The 20247-nt window shown below is 31.0% G+C and overlaps 1 protein-coding gene across 1 annotated transcript in view; it reads right to left on the bottom strand.

Moving 5' to 3' along the window:
• Positions 1 to 8793: 8793 nt before the first annotated feature.
• Positions 8794 to 20247, bottom strand: part of LOC134705834 (multidrug resistance-associated protein 1-like) — a 34033-nt gene continuing 22579 nt past the window's right edge. Inside the window, exons 18-24 of the mRNA XM_063564549.1 lie at positions 17652 to 17775; positions 15795 to 15896; positions 14627 to 14770; positions 13693 to 13851; positions 11137 to 11303; positions 10088 to 10282; positions 8794 to 8941 (exon numbers count right to left, since the gene is read on the bottom strand). Coding sequence (XP_063420619.1) covers positions 8818 to 8941; positions 10088 to 10282; positions 11137 to 11303; positions 13693 to 13851; positions 14627 to 14770; positions 15795 to 15896; positions 17652 to 17775 — 1015 coding nt within the window. The 3' untranslated portion in view covers positions 8794 to 8817. The remainder of the gene's footprint in view (positions 8942 to 10087; positions 10283 to 11136; positions 11304 to 13692; positions 13852 to 14626; positions 14771 to 15794; positions 15897 to 17651; positions 17776 to 20247) is intronic.

Here is a 20247-nt window from a genome sequence, read left to right on the forward strand (position 1 = left end):
TAAACTTCTTCTAAATGTGGACAAATTAAAGATTTATCTTCAGAAAAAGTATATGTACATACATGTAAGTTTAATAATGCCAACTATCTATTTTGTTGTAAAAAAACCATATGCATATTTTTTTTTCTATTTTTTCATATGACATTAATATTAATCTAAAAACATATGAGAGAATAATACAACAGTGGATATATCGTCTGCTATAAATTAATCAAAGGACAAGGTTTAATATGTCTAACATATTTTGTTTATATAAAAACAAAAGACGATGTGGTATGATTGGAAATGAGACAACTTTCCACCAGAGACCAAAATGACACAGAATTTACAATTATAGGTCACTATACGGCCTTTAACAATGAGCAAAGCTATAAAAGGCCCCCAAATGATAATGTCAAACAATTCAAATGAGAAAACGAACTGCCTTATTTATGTACAAAAAAAGAACGAAAATCAAAAAGGTGACACATAAACAAAATAAAACCACTAAATTACAGGCTCCTGACTTGGGACAGTCACAAACATACATAATTTGGCGGGGTCAAATATGTTAGCGGGATCCCAAATGTCCAAATTGTAGCACAATAATACGAAATCATGATCAAAAGTATTTCAAATACTTTCAACTTTTGATTTGAATACGAGGATAACGAATACAAAGAGGAATATAGAGATTGCTTCCAAAGGCTCTGTAATACGCCACAAGAATTTGAAAATTGAAATTAAACCTGGCATAAACATTTCGCACGCTTTTAGTGTACCAAAGTTAAGAAGGTACATGTATATCTGATAATATTTTTCAAACACTTTTAGAATCTATAAATTGTATCATTATACCTCATAGTATGTTTGAATGGCTTGTGCTTATAAATCAAATTTATGGAAGTAATTATCAAAGGTACCAGGATTATAATTTTAATACGCCAAACGCGCGTTTCGTCTACATAAGACTCATCAGTGACGCTCAGATAAAAAAAAGTTATAAATATAAAAAAGAAGATGTGGTATGATTGCCAATGAGACAACTATCCACAAAAGACCAAACTGACAGAAACATAAACAACTATAGGTTCAACAATGAGCAAAGCTCACACCACAGAGTCAGCTATAAAAGGCCCCGATAAGACATTGTAAAATAATTCAAACGAGAAAACTAACGACCTCATTTATGTAAAAAAAAATGAATGAAAAACAAATATGTAACACATTAACAAACGCCAACCACTGAATTATAGGCTCCTGACTTGGGACAGGCACATACATAAATAATGTGGCGGGGTTAAACATGTAAGCGGGATCCCAATCATCCCCCTAACCTAGGACAGTGGTATAACAGTACAACATAAGAACGAACTGTAAAAATCAGTTGAAAAAGGCTTAACTCATCAGATAGACAAAAAATAAAAGTGGACGTGGCCGGGTACTTATACATCCCGACACAAAAAGACACAATGAACAAATCTGAGAGTACTCGCAGTTATCTGACAGCTAGTTCAAAGCCACTAACAACTAATAAAAAAAATCATGCCTCTAAGACTAAACACTCAATCTGTACCCATTCAACATACAATGGATTTAGTGTAAAGACGTCATAAACAGCCAGAAAAGAACATGACCTTGTGCAATGCATAAAGCCAAACAAGTACAAAGTTGAAGAACATTGAGGACCCTAAATTTCCCAAAACTTGTTCCAAATACGGCTAAGATAATGTATTCCTGGAATAAGAAAATCCTTAGGTTTTCGAAAAATTAGAATCACAGATTCATTTATATTCTAGTAATGTCTGTTTGAGAATGTAAGGTTTTGTCTCTATTTCGACTTAATAAATTATTACATTATTTTGAATTTTAAATGTTTTCATTTGACTGAACATAGCTAAATCGCAAACCAATAAGGGCTATTTGTGCGACTATTAAAACATTTATTTTTTCAAAGATTTTTTCATTCATTTATTCAACTTTAATATTGATATTTTAAATTTGTATAAAATTGAACTACCGTCCGTTACACAATGAAAACTATAAATGCACTTTCCTTATTACTAGCCATTTTATAGTACTGCAAGAGCGGATAGCATTATGACCAAGTTAAATAATCGAATCATAGCGTAATAGTTTTAAAATAGAATATGTGGTATGAGTGCCAATGAGACAATTTTCCATCCAAACCATTTAAACGGGCAAACCAACGGTCTAATCAATATAAAAACAAGAAACAAGAAACACGTGTAAAGCACATCATCAAACGACAACTTCTGAACATCATCATCATAAACATGTTTAACCCAAAGTCAGGAGCCTCTGTTTTTGTATTATTTTTATTTTTAGTTTCGTATGTATAATTTGGAGGTTAGTATGGCGTCCATTATCACTGAACTAGTATACATGTCGTGTACAAATTGTGATTTTGTACAGGTTATAACCTGTACAAAAATGTTGTACAAGTTATGATTTGTACAATGCAAAAATACAAGTTATAACATGTACAAAGGTAAGACATACATGTTATAACATGTACAAAATATTGCTTTAAAATGGTTTTAACTTGTACACAATTTGAAAATAAAAATATGTTTCTATTATCACAAGGCATGCCATTTACCTCAATAATATTTTCATCATTTGTTTTTCTATTGTCCATTTATGTTAGTGTGATATCTTTTTGATGTACTTAATGACCAGATAAATAGCTATTATAATTACTTAATACCTCAAGGTGGTGTGGAAGTCAAAACTAAAAATGATAGAATTTGTTCATACTTTGCCAAAATGTAGTATATATTGTGAAAAAAAAATAAAAAAAGAAATGATAGGTCACTTGGCATTTTCTTTAGCTATAGGTTGTGACAAAATGACACATTTTGTATGGATTATACAGGAATAAACATCATTATGTGATTAGAAGCTAAACTAAATGATAGAATCGTAAAATAAAATACGAGAAGATTGATTTTAGTAAATGCTTTGAGAATATCAATAGAAAGGATAAGGTAAGTGCGTATTTTCCGGCTTAGATATAAAATAGCAAAAATGCATGCAGATTAATTCAGAAATGCACTATTTCGGAGTTATATTCCCTTGAATTGCTAATTCTAAAAACATCAACATTCAAACATAATCTATGTTTGTAAAAAATTTGATATAGATAAGTTAAATCTAATAATTTTATTCATTTAGATGACAATACTGATTAGTGTTTTACATGCTGCATCGAATTGTGCTAATTTGAACAAAAAAGAATACCTTAGGTTCTCTGTTATTTACAATCCAAGATGGCGAAATACACCCATACCATCTTAAAATCTTTTAAATTACACATGTTACATAAGTCAATAAACATTATTAGGTATTCTCACCTGGTATCAAAACAGAAGAAGAATAAGACGCAATATTCGAAACAAGTTCTGTATCTAATGATACTGATAGTAAAGACCCTTTTACCGAGACCGAACATAATACCGACAGTGAAATCATAACTTACAAAACAATGTCAAAGAGACAAACAATGAAACTGATAGTGAATTGAAATATCATGATTCAACAGACAACAATGAACAGACCATTGAGTTAGAAACAGAAACAATGGTAGTTGAAATAAGTAAAGCTAACATGGCTGATACAGCAAGTTTGTGCATGACATCTACTGGTATACTTCCTCGTAAGGGCGCTTTCTGGTGATGATATCCCTACTGTCAATACTAGTGAGGGTTTTATTGGAAATTTCCTCCAATCTATCATTCCTATTGCGTCCATTTATGAGAGAAACATTAAAGGCGTGGTGAATAATGTGAATGAACATGGCGGCTATAAATTGGAATTAAAATTGGACAAATAAAGGGATAAAACCAGGTTAATCTTTTGACAAATGCAACTTATAATATTACTGAAGTTAAAGTCCCAATGAGTGGTATGAATGTGAGAGAGATCATTGAGCAGAGGGCAAGTGTTTGTGCATTGTCGGTGTGAGAAATGCAGTTTTAAGTCTGTTAGGTGTGAATGTAGAAGAATGATAGTGTTGTGCTACCCAATGTGTCACATGTCTGTATATTGTAGCAAACTTGTTTCTAAAATGTATGAAAATGTAGTATTTTATGCATGCTGTAAATAATCCACCTTCTTTGGCTTTCGATTATTGTTCTCTATTATTCAATAAATTTTAATAATGAATATATATTTTGCTTTATCATTATTTCAAATTGTGTACAGGTCAAAACCATTTTTAAGCAATAATTTGTACAGGTTATAACATGTACGAGGCATTTTTGTACATGTTATAATTTGTATTTTAGCATTGTACAATTTATAACATGTACAATAATTTTGTACATGTTATAACCTGTACAAATTTGCATATTGTACACGACATATATATTTGTTTATGGACCAGCTGAAAGACGCCTCAGGGTGCGGATATTTCTCGCTGCATTTAAGACTTATTGGTGACCTTTTGTTATTGTCTGGTCGTCTGTGGTCGGGTTGTTGTCTCTTTGACACATTCCCCATTTCCATTCTCAATTTTATCATTTTTGTTATACAAGTTATATCAGATGAATGTGGTTAAAAATTTTGGATTGCAATAATAAGTACCTTTCTGGAAATTAATTTAATCTGCATATGTTTTTGCCATAAATGACTTATGATAACGAATGAGACAACTCTCCAACAGTGACAACATGGCATAGAAGTGAGCAAGTATGGTCATCGTACGTCTCAAAACATTAAGCGAAACCAATTCAAAATAGCAAGATATAAATGAATCCGACCTGGCAAATGTAAAACATAAAACACTTCAACGTGATAACTAACAGAATGTTTGTGAACACAACTTTAAGCTAGGTACGTATGTTCAGACGATGAAAATATGTCTTTAATGTATAGAGATTGAAGAAACATTTATTAGATTGAAATTTAAAAAAAAAATGACACTTTTAAATTTGATCTACGTAGCGTATTCACTGGTATTAAAGAGATAATAGTAACTGCAATTACGATTATCCCAATATATCGACGGTAGATATAGGTAAAATCTTTACACTCGTTTTTTCTTAAATGTAGCATGTTTTTGTCAGTAGTTACTCAGCTGCAAGGTTTATCTATACCATTACATCATATTTGAATCGTAACGGTGCACTGGAATTGTCTAAACGCTGTGAAAATAGCCGTTGAAAAATTCGGGATGATAATCGTAACTCTATGGTATTTTTCTTCTTTGATAATCGTAATTTGCTTTATCGGATGATAGTAACTGAAACATAATAAATGTGTCTCTCAGCATTGCAATGGTATTTTGTGTGTTAGAAATGTAAATGCCCAGTTTAACGATGACATTAACGCATATAAAAATAAATGAAGAAACTTACAGGTTAATATCTAGGATAAATTTACCTATATATCTATATTTGATGAAAAAAGGATGGATAAGCTATATCCCATATTCCAAAAGTGCAATCCTTTCAATTCATTACTCAAAATGAAAGTCACGTATACCACATTATGTCATATGTTTTGCCTCTTATATCACGTTTATACTAAAATTCTGTGCGAAATGAACAAAAGTTTACGTCAATAACTTTATTTATCGCCATTTTGTGCATTTTTCCTTTGATTTTTTTTGTGATAATTTTCATATGCTTCTCGCTTGAGATGGACAAATTATCGCTAGAAATTAAGGAGGCCACATGGCGTTGCTAACGAAATTAACATTGAAATTGACAACGTCGTCATAGGTAAAATAGAGATAAACAGATTCTCATTGGTCATCTCGTTGAGATAATTATAGATTATCGTTGATCATCTCAACGAGATTGATTTTCTCGCTTGAGCTGGTGCATCTATAGAACTGCATTATCGGATTGAGTGTTCATATCTCCCCTTTCCTTATAATTCAATAAATTCAGCCGTCCATATTTTCCCCTTGGATTAACTTTTTTCTATTTTGTACTGATATAATATATGATTTTAAAAATTAAGTTCAAATGTTTTGATCAAATACCAATGTATTTTAGGACGTTTCTTTAAACAGTGTGGATGGTAAAGGATCTAGAATAGTTACCAGTTTATTGTTACTATTGTTTATTGTCACTCTTTTTTTTTTACTTTTGTTTATGGTTACTTTTGTTTTGCGTTTTTATTAGTCTTACCTATAGTCCTACGAAGCATTTGACAGACGAAAAAAAAACACAAAAATGTATATTGATAAATTACATCAAAGGGCATAACATGTAGATCATCACAGTCAGAACTGGTTTAATTACAAAGATTTTTATAGATTTTAAAACAGATATTTTGTGCTTCAGAAAAATGCATGAAAATTATGTAAGACTAATAATTTTTGTTTTCATTTACTAGTAATAGAAAAGTACTAATTATATGGCAAGTATGTAAATACAAAAATGTTCCTTGTTTAGTACCTGATAATATTTTTCTCTACAATATCTTCCATGCATATGTATGCACCATTATTTTCATATACCGAGTATTTATGAATTTTTAATAAGTTTGTTTCTAATTTTGCGGAACATGCGTTATTTAATTCTCAACTTTGCAGTCATTCTTTGAATAAGTATTTCTTCTTAGAAAATTTAAAGCCACGTCAATTTTATTTCTTGATTTTCGGGCTATTGGCCAAACTATAAAAGAACACAAATCCATGTTTGTCAATGAACTCCACGTTACTTAATTTCATAATACACAAAGAATCCCATGTAGGGCCAATCTTTCTCTAGTCTTATATAGCATTAAATGTTTTAAGGATGTCATAGTATCATAATTCAAAATTAAATTTGTGGTGTTTATAGTTTATATCTGAGATACTGAAATTTCAGTGACAGTCATGAAGTAGCTAATATAAATAAGAAGATGTGGTATGTTTGCCAATGAGACAACTTTCCACAAGAGACCAACAGGACTCATAAATTAACAAATATAGGTCAGCGTCCGGTCTTCAACAATGAACAAATCCCATACCGCATAGTCAGCTATAAAAGACTCCGAAATGACTATGGCAAGCCAAAGTGGACAAAAAGAGCTATTTTCTAATATTAGAAAATCATTTTCTAATATTAGAAAATCATTTTCTAATATTAAAAAATAAGATTCTTTTTAATATTAGAAAATGATTTTCTAATATTAAAAAATGGTTTTCTAATATTCAAAAATGATTTTCTAATATTAAAAAATGATTTTCTAATAATAAAAAATTATTTTCTAATATTAAGAAATGATTTTTTAATATTAAAAAATCCATTTCTAATATTAAAAAGTACCTTATTTTTTAATATTAGAAAATGATTTTCTAATATTAAAAAATGATTTTCTAATATTAGAAAATGATTTTCTAATATTAGAAAATGATTTTCTAATATTAGAAAATGATTTTCTAATATTAGAAAATGATTTTTTAATATTAGAAAATGATTTTTTAATATTAGAAAATAGCTCTTTTTGTCCACTTTGGCTTGCCATAGGTATGTTCTAGAATTAAATCTGCAGTGGATTCCCGGGGGTTGAAATATCACATATAACCACCTGCAATTAATGAATTTAAACAATATTAACTATATTTACTATTTACTTCAGGATAAATTAATTTTTGTTTACTGTCTTAATCAGAAATCTGATATAAGGTGACACATGCGTGTCGCCTGACAATTATTGTCATGTATCACAATTTCCATCGCTCATTCACATATTTTGTAGCTTACCTAGTTTTTGGAAATTTCTGTATATTAACAAAGTTCGTGTTTTCCCATTTCCAAATTTCTTGAAGCTTGTTCACTCTTCCAATTTTATGATATTCTAGTATGTAGCTGTTTTCATAAGAACTATTAATTATATATGCATAAAAAGAAATGTCATAAGATGTTGGTACGTTTCGTAAATAATTCATCGCCATAATTCCATAATATGCTATCAAAATTACGTTTTTAGTGTCAATATCAATAAAACAGTTTCCAGTTACGATTATCTTTTTTATTTTTAGATACCATAATTACGATTATCTTTTTTCCGAGTTACGATTATCATCCCGAATTTTTCAACGGCTATTTTCAAAGCGCTTAGACAATTCGAGTGCACCGTTACGATTCATATATGATGTAATGGTATAGATAAACCTTGCAGCTGAGTAACTATTGACAGAAACATGCTACATTTAAGAAAAACGAGTGTAAAGATTTTACCTATATCTACCGTCGCCATATTGGGATAATCGTAACTGCAGTTACGATTATCTCTTTAATACCAGTGGTATTGAAAATGAAATGAAATCTGTATTATGTAATGTCTGTAATATCATTTGATTTCAGTGGATACAATTTCTTTTCATACAACCTTTTTGCGGATGTATATTTACTGTATTAGATTTCATGGTTAAAAAAAACAACGGGTAACTACAACAATTAAATTTATACTACATTATTTTTATTTAAAAAGACGATTGTAACATACCTAGTCGAATCAAAAATTTAAGGAAATATAAAAATAACACCCCTGGTTGAATCTAAGCCATAATGTTGCAATAGCAAATTGATAGATCATAATATGTTGTGCGTTGTGATATGATTGCCAATGAGACATCTCTCCATCAAAGGTAACAATTAATAAACTTAAACCATGATAGGTCAAAGTACGGTCTTCAACACGTAACGTTGGATTACACCGAACAGCATACTATAAAGGCCCTGAAAAATTTCTAAGTTATTATGAGCATATATTACATCCACAAATACAAATTCAAACACAAATTATGTCTAAGATCAAGCATTTATTTAAAAATAAAAATTTTTGCTGAATGCATACTATTTTAATCAACACAAATCATGTGCTACTATTTACAAGTTCTGCTTCTTTTGCTAGTGAAAAAAATACACCACGCTTGTCTTTTAGTAATGCACTTGGTGTATCAAACTGTGCTATACAGCCTTGGTCCATTACCAATATTCTGAAAAATAGTAAAAAATTTTGCTGTATATGTATAATAAGCTTTTTATAAGTTATGTTTATTTTATCTCATATAGTTAAGCTTGAAACATTTATGTGTGCAAAAAACAATGCAACTGAAGATCATTAAAAGAACTATAATGTTTGAGAGTATTTTTCTTTCTTAAATAGTTCAAACATTATGAAAATCAATTTTAATCATAAACAAATTGAATTACAAAGTGTCTACAGGGACTGATTTTAGGCATTAATTCATCCTTCTTATATATAATTGCTGTATATGGAGGGTATGTCATGATTTTCGAAAGATGTATTGCTTCCTTAAAATATATACCCCGATGCATGTGAGCGTGCAATACTTTTACATTACTCATCACCTTCCACACGTATAGCATGGTATTATAAGTGACCGTCGTAAATGTGTCTATTTCAAAAGTCTTTATGCTAAATATATCAGTTCTTTTCATAAAAGTACATAACATTCTCCACAGTTAGCCTATTTGGAATATTTTGTCAAAATATGATGATTTTGTGCATTTTTCGGACCTAAAAGCTTTAGAAACACCTTGGCCACCGCCTACGATCCAAAATGTGTTGTAACCAAAGAATAACAAGTTTGATATAGATTTCATCAATATAAAAACTTTTTGGATCGTATATGGCGGCCAAGGTCAATTATACCAAAAACATTTAAAATTATGGAAAAAAAGTACCAAAATTGACCTTTTAATACAAACTATGTTCATTTAAGGGGTCGTAGCTCCATAAATTGTAAAGGAAAGTGCCAGAAAATATATTTTTGTCGTAATAGTATTATCGCAAGTATTTCTATGTGAAATTTGTAATTTTTTGGCCTGATTTAAAAAAACATAAAAAAATCAGGGCCAATTTTAACCTTTCGTGAACCTTCTACTGTATTTATCAATATTCATTGTTAAACAAAAACTCAAGATCAAAATGCCATATTAGTGAGATTTTAACTAGGTTTATAACAATTCTCGTCACTAATCAGTTTTTCAGTTTCAAAAGACAAAATAAATACAGTTAATGGTCACTAATTTGCAATAACATAACCCAATTTAATATATAAAGTTGGTACATTATCAGCTTTATTATAATTATCTGATATATAATATTGAATGTGTACCTATCATAGTCCATTATTGTGTTTATTCGGTGTGCAATGGACAGTACTGTACAGTCAGCAAACTGAGTTCTGATCGTTTGTTGAATCAACTCATCAGTTTCCATATCCACCGCCGCTGTAGCTTCATCAAGGATCAGTATCTTACGTTTATGCAGAAGTGTTCTAGCCAAGCATAGAAGCTGCCTTTGACCTACACTGTTAAAAGAGTAAAAGTTAACACAATTTTTTGGAGGACAGAAACTATCATACAGAAAGTAGATGTCACTATCAAATGCGAGATATACACACCAGCGGATATGTTTTGCCTTTCGATATTACTAAGACAATTTTTTTTAACTACACTATAAAATTATGTAATCCATCTTATATTCTCTAGTTTTCATTATTAAGGTACAAGTTAGTTTTGCCTCTTGTTGTTCGGATTGTAGTATTTAAAAAAACGGACATAAGAAGAACAATTAAAGCAGTTACGTTTGCCTTAATAATTTGCAGCCTTTGCGATTTACGATAAGAAATATTAAAGTTAAATGACTTGAAACAAAACAGTCTAGATACACGTAAATGACGATTTCAGCTTTGGACCATGTGCCATTACATGGTTTATTAACAGAACGTTTATTGTCATCAAAGTCAGAGGATTAGCGCTATAAAACCAGATTTAATCCACCATTTTCTGAAAATGCCTGTACCAAGTCAGAAATATGACAGTTCTTGTCCATTCGTTTTTTATTCGTTTTGTTATTTGATTTTGCCATGTGATTATGGATTTTCCGAATTGATTTTCCTCTAAGTTAAGTATTTTTGTGATTTTACTTTTTATATCATATTACATAATTTGCATCGTTTCATTCTTTTCAATTTGTCTCATTGGCAATAATGCCATATCTTGGGAATGTAATCTTCAATTGTATCGCATGCCTTGCCAACCATCGATAAATATCAACTGTTACGCCTTCTTAACACTGGTTGATTTAAAACTCCCGGGTTGATACAGAATGTGCTATAACTTTTGTACTGTCCTTATGTACATCTATATATCAATTTAATACCTAAGATTTCCACCACTTTCACCGAGTTCGATTTCCAGACATTGATCTTGATTTGCAATATAGTCTTTTAGATGTGCACATTCTAGAGCTTTCCATATCTGTTCATCGCTAAATTCGCTCTTTGGATCTAAATTTTCACGAAGTGATTCTGAAAATATCACAGGATCCTGACCGAAATAAAGTAAGATATAATTATTTCGCTATTAGATACGGACTAGATGCGGCAAAACAGCCTTGCTTGTACTATTAATTGACAATTTAAATTTAAAAAAAATCCTAAACTCATTTAAAACATTTTGATATGATGTTGTAACACTATTAAATGTATCAATAAAATAATGAATTTAAAACATAATTCGGCCCTATGGAGATAATTTTTTAGGCATTAACTGTTATTTGTTTTCCTTAATACGTTTATCTGTATATTAGTTCATAGCGTTAAATCCACCTTCTATAAGATCAGCTTCATTCGATGGATCAAAATAAGGAACTTGAGTGACATTAGTGTAATTTGAAAATTAAAGAGTGTTTTAATTATCGTCAATTATTGTACAAATAGCATGATTGGGTCTGACAGCTAGCTAGTGAATAACATTTAAAAAATGTTCTCTTTAAAATATGCACCAAAGAAACATTGAAATAAATGTAATTATGTGAATAAGGAAGATAAATATCAAACAAAAACCTAAAAGATTTATATATTTGAGGTGAAACAATAATATAAACCGTGTAAGCGTCCGATTTCTGGATTCATCTCTACCAGAAACGCTTGAAGCCAAAAAAATTTGCATGGCAAGGATGTAAAAAAACAAACCAAGCGAAAAAAGACCTATACATAAGATTAAAATCCATCTTAGGTCAATGTTGCCTTAAACATTGTCCTTAAATCTGTGGAAGTAGTAGTGGCCTGATTTTTGTCTATGAAAAGTAAGTTTTTGTTACACTATTTCATATTTGCATAGCTAATGGAAATGCGTTAAACCAATAAATGTAAATGTATAAACCTATTCTGTTTATGTATTCAAATATCAGTTGAGTTATTAAATGCGACTATGTCACGAAAAGAATAAAATGCTGAAATGGTGTAATCTTTCAAATGTTCTTTGTGGATACATTGTGCGTAGCTCAGAAAAAGAAAATAGTTATATAGGTTATATAGAACCTTTATCTTTTATAACTATTTACAGTGTCTCAATAAATATTAAGTTGTTTCTTCTATGTGTACATTTTAATCTAAAAAATCATACAAGTGAGGGGTTTAGTGCTATGAAACAAGGTTCAATCCACTTTTTCTAAACGCCTGTACCACTTCAGAGACTCGTCGATTTGAATTTTCCTCGGAGTTCAGTAAAAAAAAAATAGTGATTTTACTTTTTTTATACTTAACGATTGATATTATGCCAGGAAAATCGAGAACTTTTACAAAAAAAAACAATTGTATTTGTTGATTCGAACGTAAAGTAAAATACTTCAAGACAGCAGGGGCGAATAACTCTGTAGATTTATAGATTAGACTTATTTATATACAGAATCATTACTGTTAATTGATTCTAATGTCTCTGTAGTGGTCTCTGGGAGTGGTCAGTAGGTCAGATTTGTCTACACTTAGTTCATCGATACATTGTTGAACTTAGATAAAACCTTTAACGTATTGAAAACTTATATGACCTGTGCTTGGGTTGATTTCATCTTTTTTATGGGTCATTGATCTTGCAGGATTAGAGTTAACGTGTATGTGCAATGTGTGTGCTTCCTTTAAAAATCAGCTTTAGACTGAATCAAACAATTTGTAGTAAATATAATGTCCTGCCGTATGCCTCCCTTTGTTTATCTTTAGAACTACACATGAACAAACTGTTTTAGCGGAGCAGATTTTGTTCACCCAACTTGGTAAAATTTTAGTTTATGTAAATTCGTAAAAATTATTTATATTGATTGCATATTATTTATGAATGTCATAAATTTTGGCAGAATTTTAGGTTTGACAAAAGGAGTGTTATATGAAGTGTTGACAATGGGAAAACTGGAACCGTCACATTTGTCATATATCGTACCTTTAACTTTTACTAAATGGTTTTTAAGTCTCGCAAATTGATGAGGAATTGCTAATTTTGGTAAAAATAAAATTGACTGAGACAATTAAATTATCCCGAAAAGAAACAGACCATGTTGGCCGACAAGGTATGGTAAGTGCCTCCTGGTGTGCATGCATCAACCGCCATACGAATCAACAGATTAAAAATGTCTCAATCGGGGGGGGGGGGGGAATACAGAATCGATTAAACTACAAATCAGACGTCTATTCGGATGCCTTAATAGATCTAAGATTGAAGTCTGTTTAAATGGAATATTAAGCAGACCTGCTAGTTTTGGTAATACCTTAATATGCAAGCGACAGCTAGGTATAAATGTTTTAAATGTAAGTTATTAATTAAGTTGATTGTGACGCTTCACATTTTGGCTTTCACTTTTTTTCCGAGTTGATGGTTTTGTAAGACTTCAGCTCCATAACAATACAATAGCAATACCTCTTCATCTTTTCATTCTATTATTTACCTGGGGTAAAATGGAAATTTGTGACCTTAGATCATGTAGGCCAATATCGTCTATTTTTATCCCATCAATCACAATGTGTCCACTTGATTTCTCAATAAGGCGAAAAATCGACAAAGTTAAGGACGATTTCCCTGCACCTGTTCGACCAACAATTCCAATCTGTAAAGAAATTTATATAAAAACAAGAACAATGATTATGGAAGGCTTGTAAAAAGAGAATGACCATATTGATGAAAAAACACCATTTAGGTAACAAACTGAATTATTTGTTTTTATGTATGTGTATGTTGCAAACCGATTTAATACCATATTGCATCAAAGCTAGACGAAATCTTTCAGGCTTATTTCAAAGTTGATTGATAATCAGTAAAGGAAGAGTAGCCTGATTTATATTTTGTTAGAAGGAAAACAGTAAAAATACTGTTTACATTTTGTATATTGTGCATACGAAAACATATTATCGTTCAGAGAAATATGTTGCGGAATGATTAATTATAACATGCAGTAGCATGAGCAACACGACAGGTGCCACATGTGGAGCAGAATCTACATATCCTTCCAGACCACCTGAGATAACCTCCAGTTTGTGACTCCATTTTTCTATTTGTTTTTTTTCTATTGTAGCAATGGCGTTGTCAGTTTATTTTAGATTGACGAGTTTGAATGTCCCTCTGTTATCTTTCGCACTTCTTTTACAACTCTTTTAAACAATGTTTTTTCATAAATTGCAGATGGGATTTTATATCATAATAAGTCGTTAGTGTTAATTTAAAATACTTTTTAAACTAACTGCCGAACAGTCTTTTTTATAACACTGAGGACAAAATGAAAAATAGAAAGGTTATGTATTTCAAACATTCGACACTCCATCAATCTAACTATTATGACACATAATGACTTTTCTCAGAACGTTTTTTTAACAAGTGTCATGTACCTTTTCTCCGCCATTGATGTCAAAGAAAATTCCTTTTAAAACGAGGTCAAGTCCAGATCTATATCGTGTACTGTAATCGACAAACTGTAAACGTCCTGTATCAGGCCAATATTCTGGAGGTCTTTTAGCATTTATCCATTCTGCCTTAAAATATAAGAGTAATGAATTTCTTGAGGAATTAATGAAAGAGTAGTGACGATTAATTGTACCAAAAGTAATACAATAAGAAATGAATTATTATCCATATATTGGAAAATAAAAATCTTAATATTTTTTAGGCTGAATTGGTGCTATGCTATGCATATAAAACATTATGTATCAATGCGGTTAATATAGGTGTCAGAAGAAATACTATGATTTATAGTTTACTATCAAATACAGAGATGTACAGAGTACGAAAAATGCTTTTAAAACAGACAAGGACTCATTTTGTTTGATTGTTTGATTTTTTTTTGTAAGTTTTATTGTGTGTCTGGTTTGTATGTTTGCACATTTTTGGTTGCTTTACCCAAATAAATATCAGATTAAGCTGCTTACTAGCCAATTTGTTTAATAAAATTCAAATAAATTCAACAGTCATACAAGTGGGGTTTAAGCTATCTATGCACTAGGTTTCACCCACATTTCTTTGCCCCGGAGTTCTGTATTTTTGTTATACTTTGTTATCATTGAGGTATTTGTTTTACTAAAATATTTCCTGGTAAAAGGGACATAATCAATTGTTTAGTCGTGACCATTTTAAATCTTATGCTACAAATGGTAAATTAAGAAAAACAAAAGTCGGCTCTACGGAAGATTTTAATAGAAAAAAATAAGAAAACGAATAAATTAATAGTGATAAATATCATCGTTATGATATCATACTTAATCATTTCTAACATAAAATGAACAATATAACATACATTTTTACTCCGAGGAACTATCAAGCTAAGATACAGTATCATAGCTAACACCATGCAATCTCATACAGAATGACGCAGTTTTTCGTGTACGATCAGACTGTTCTAACATTGATGTAAGCATATATATAAACCAATAAGAAACACAATTTGAAGCATTGCATGTTTTAAATGACTAGCACTTAATTCAACTGTATTAGATTATTAATATTTAAAAGTGTTAAATTATATTAATAATTATTATTAGGTTAACAATACTAAATATATACCTCTGGGTCAAGATGGGTAAATTCCTCTATTCTCTCTATTGAGATCAAATCCATTTGAAGAAAACTTAGAACCTGCATAACTGCATTCATTGTCATCATTATCTTTAAACAAAACAATTAATATTTGGAAATCAAATTTGTAGAATCGAAAATAGAACAAAATGTGGCATGAACTTTATTTATGTAATTGGTGGGGTTCGTGTTGTGAATTTTTAATTTTTCTATGTTATGTTACGTGAACTATAGTTTGTCTGTTTGTCTTTATCATTTTTAGCAATGGCGTTGTCAGTTTATTTCTATTTATGAGTTTGACTGTCCTTCTGGTATCTGTCGTCCCTCTTTTATACAAAGGACACATACGGATTCATGACAATATTGTGTTTTGGTGATGGTGATGTGTTTGAAGATATTGGTCTACCCCTGTGACGCCATATTACTTTACTGAACACTCTTGCTGTTAACAATATATTTATCTATAATGCAATATGCCCAGTAGTTACAGAGAAAATTATTTTGTAAAAATTTACCAAAATTTATGAAAATTGGTTAAATTGTTAAAAATTGACTATAAAGGTCAAAAACCCCTTAAGGGATCAATTGACCATTTATCTCATCATGACTGATTTGAAGGTCTTACTTTGCTGTACATTATTGCTGTTAACTGTTTTTCTCTATCTATAATAATATTCAAGATAATAACCAAAAACAGCAAAATTTCCTAAAAATTACCAAATCAAGAGCAGCAACCAAACAACCGGTTGTTTGATTCATCTGAGAATTTCAGGGTGGATAGATCTTGATTTCACAAACAATTGTAACCCAGATTTGCTCTAAATGCTTTGGTTTCAGAGTTATAAGCCAAATTCTACATTTACCCGTTTGTTCTATTTTAAGCCATGGCGGTCATCTTGGATGGCTGACCGGGTCATCGGACACTTTTTGAACTTGATACCCCAAATGATGATGATTGTGGCAAAGTTTGGTCAAATTTGCCACTGTAGTTTTAGAGGAGAAGATTTTTGTAAAAGTTAACAGACGCCGGACGACGGACGACAGACGAAGAACGCCATGTGATGCGAAAAGCTCACCTTGCCCGAATAAAAAAAGCTCTGTAGTCTTTATGAACGTCATCAAAACATAAAATGTTATTTGCACTAAAGACTTTGCGATCGAACAGTAGAAACAAATATGTTTCAATCGACATCTTGGTTTTCTACAAGAACAACGTCGAGGACTGACTTGTCAAGAGAGTTTGCGCCTACTTTGATCTCCAATCACCTACATTTATTCCACATGATTAGAGCCTGAAGGAGAGTGATTGCATCGTCATAACAATAGTTGATTGAATGCTTTTTAATGTCAATCCAAAGGACCTAAGATATGTGCGAACACGTATATGTTTGTAGTTGTAGCAAAATTTAATTGAATACTATCTTTGATTCAGGTACCACTAAATCAAATTAATCCGTTTTTTAATTAGCTATGCAGAATTTCAATTATAACGCTATCTATTCAAGTCAGTTTGTGGACGTGAAAGATAGTGAAAAATGTTTGTAGAGATCGTTCTTTTGTTCTTACCTCTGTTTTAGTTACGTTTGAAGTTTGGCACAATTGACCTACCCTTGTTAAAAGCATGTATAAGGCACATTTAAATAAAAATTAGATTTTTTTTTCAAAACATTTGCTACATAGAAATTCTGATTCAATATCAGCATGATTTCTTTGGAATTTGGTATTTATGTAAATCCTGTTTTGTAATACATTGTTCTTTGTGCTTCCTAATATTTGTATAGATTAATTTGGTAATATGCGTTTAATAATTGTCAACTGATAAAATTGTTATTTGTAGTCTCATACCTGCATTGCATATGAAAGAGATAATCCTACATCAGCACCACTTAGGTTTTCAGACAAGACCGCAAATAAAGCAGCAGCGAAAACAACTAGGTTTCCAAAACTCTGTATTCGAACGCCTATCCATCTATAAATACAATTTTTGTTGTCAATAAGTATAAATACATACGAAGGGGTGCGTAGTCAGCTACGTTTTAATAATGAATACTGTTGAAATAAAATGTATTTGAAGAAAAAGGGACTGAAATGTTTTAACAAGTACTCAAGTATCGATACCACCAATGAATCTAATAAAAATTTAACCTTTTTTAAACATATTTACATAGTATCATTACTGTCTACATATATACGGTGCAGTCCGGTGTATCCGCGCACCTAAGACTTATGACTTCACTTCATTCAACTGATAAAACCAATAATTGGATAATTTTGTGTGAACACATTCATAACATACTTTTATTTCATAAAAATACTGTTTGTATGGTTTCATCCTTTAGATTTTGTGTAATGTGTGTCCAAAATAAGGAAAACCCCTGTTCTGAGAGTTCCTCCAATGTCCGGTGATTTCGCGCATGTCTTCCAAAAATAGCTTATTTGAAATAAAGGAAAGATTTTATACTACGAAATATAGCTGAGATTGTACCAAACACACTTCCAAGGATGCAGGGCAAAAAATATTTCAATCTGATATTAATTTGACTTAAATAAAACAAAAATAATCTGATGATGTAATTTTTTTAATGGAAATTGGCCAAATATGGTAAATCACGGGATTGCAGTTATTTATTAATTCTTGAACTTAACAATTTTATTCTTTATTATCTCTTCGGAAGGCTAAAACAATAACAAGAACGATTTTGTATGTGTTACTGTGTTGATAGGACGAAATCAGCTAATGCGCGATATCACGGGCCGCGCGGACACCGGGGACTCCACTGTACACAAAAGGTACTCCTCATGTTTTGTGATAAAGGAATATTTTCTTTAATCTGTTTTTGTTTCCTCAAAAGCTTAACTATTGAAAATTTTACTGTTTAAAAACATACGATATGTCCTTTTACAACATCAATTGCTAAATATATTTGTTTTACAATTGCTTTTTGAATTCAACTTTACAAGCTGATCAACTGGTTTAAAGCTTTTTTCAGTAAAAGACTGTAAGTCATAGTGAGAAGTCGAGTGCATTGAAATAATAATAATGCTTACCATCCCAATCTAGTAATTTATTGAATGCACCATGATATCTAATCACCTAATATGGTATAGGCACTGTTTTAAAACTGTTTGACTTGGGTATAACCACTTAAAACTGTTTTGTTGGTCTAAGTTATAGATATTTCAAATCTTTTGGATAGTTTTGTGGTGTTTCGTAAGTTATACCAAAGCTTTTGTTGAAAGCCCCGTCCGTAACCTCGCGAGACCGCAGGTGAGATTGCTAGGGGGTTTCAACAAAAGCTATGGTTTAATTTACAATACCACACAATACTATCCAAAATATGAAATATCTGTTTTAACCTATTACATCTTTCAAAACCAAGAAGTAAACTACCTAATCCTTTTCGGGCCTTATACACAAAGCTCTGCCTACTTTCTTTAATAAGCACGGGATTCTGAAACCGCGGGAATATCATTCATACCTGAATTTTCGACACCGAAGGATGCACATTTACATTGTTGGCGGATAAAGTTACATATCTAGACAAACATATGGTGAAGGAATTAGATTTATTGGAAATGGATGCAAGATAGGTCACAGATGTTTTGATATTTGGAAACTCTCTGGATTTAGGGTTACTTTGTTTTTAATTTTTATCTCAAAGGTCGAAATGTTAAATAGTTTTATCAAAAACGAGAAAATTAATTTTGCCAGAGCTATTAAGGTTAATGACCCCTTCTGCAGCCATGTGCATTACTCAATTTTCAATTTTGCAATAGTATAGAAAAATCTACTGAATAATTGAGATAGGCGTCTTTGTACATATACCAAGGAGAAACTTGTTGGAAAGCTTTTTTTTTGTTTTTTTATTTCATTGCATTAGTAGAAAAAGGATATTTTCTGGCACATATAAACAAGATTTTTGAAGACTTTGATTAAATGGGATTTCAAATTATCACGAATGTAATCACATGTTGATCTGAGGTAATTTATACAAAACTAGAGGCTCTAAAGAGCCTGTGTCGCTCACCTTGGTCTATGTGAATATTCAACAAAGGACACAGATAGATTCATGACAAAATTGTGTTTTGGTGATGATGATGTGTTTGTTGATCTTACTTTATTGAAATTCTTGCTGCTTACAATTATCTCTATCTATAATGATTGGCACAGTAGTTTCAGTGGAAAATGTAAGTAAAAATTTACAAATTTTATAAAAATTGTTAAAAATTAACTATAAAGGACAATAGCCTCTTAGGGGGTCAATTGCAATTTCTGGGGCAGCAACCCAACAAAGGGTTGTCCAACTTGTATGAAAATTTGAGAGCAAATAAATCTTGACCTATTAGACAATTCTGCCCCATGTCTGAATTGCTCTAAATGCTTTGGTTTCAGAGTTATAAGCCAAAATCTACATTTTACTCCAATGTACTATTTTTAGCC

The sequence above is a fragment of the Mytilus trossulus genome, chromosome 2 (genome assembly GCF_036588685.1).
Source record: "Mytilus trossulus isolate FHL-02 chromosome 2, PNRI_Mtr1.1.1.hap1, whole genome shotgun sequence".
In the NCBI taxonomy this organism is placed as follows: Eukaryota; Metazoa; Mollusca; class Bivalvia; order Mytilida; family Mytilidae; genus Mytilus; species Mytilus trossulus.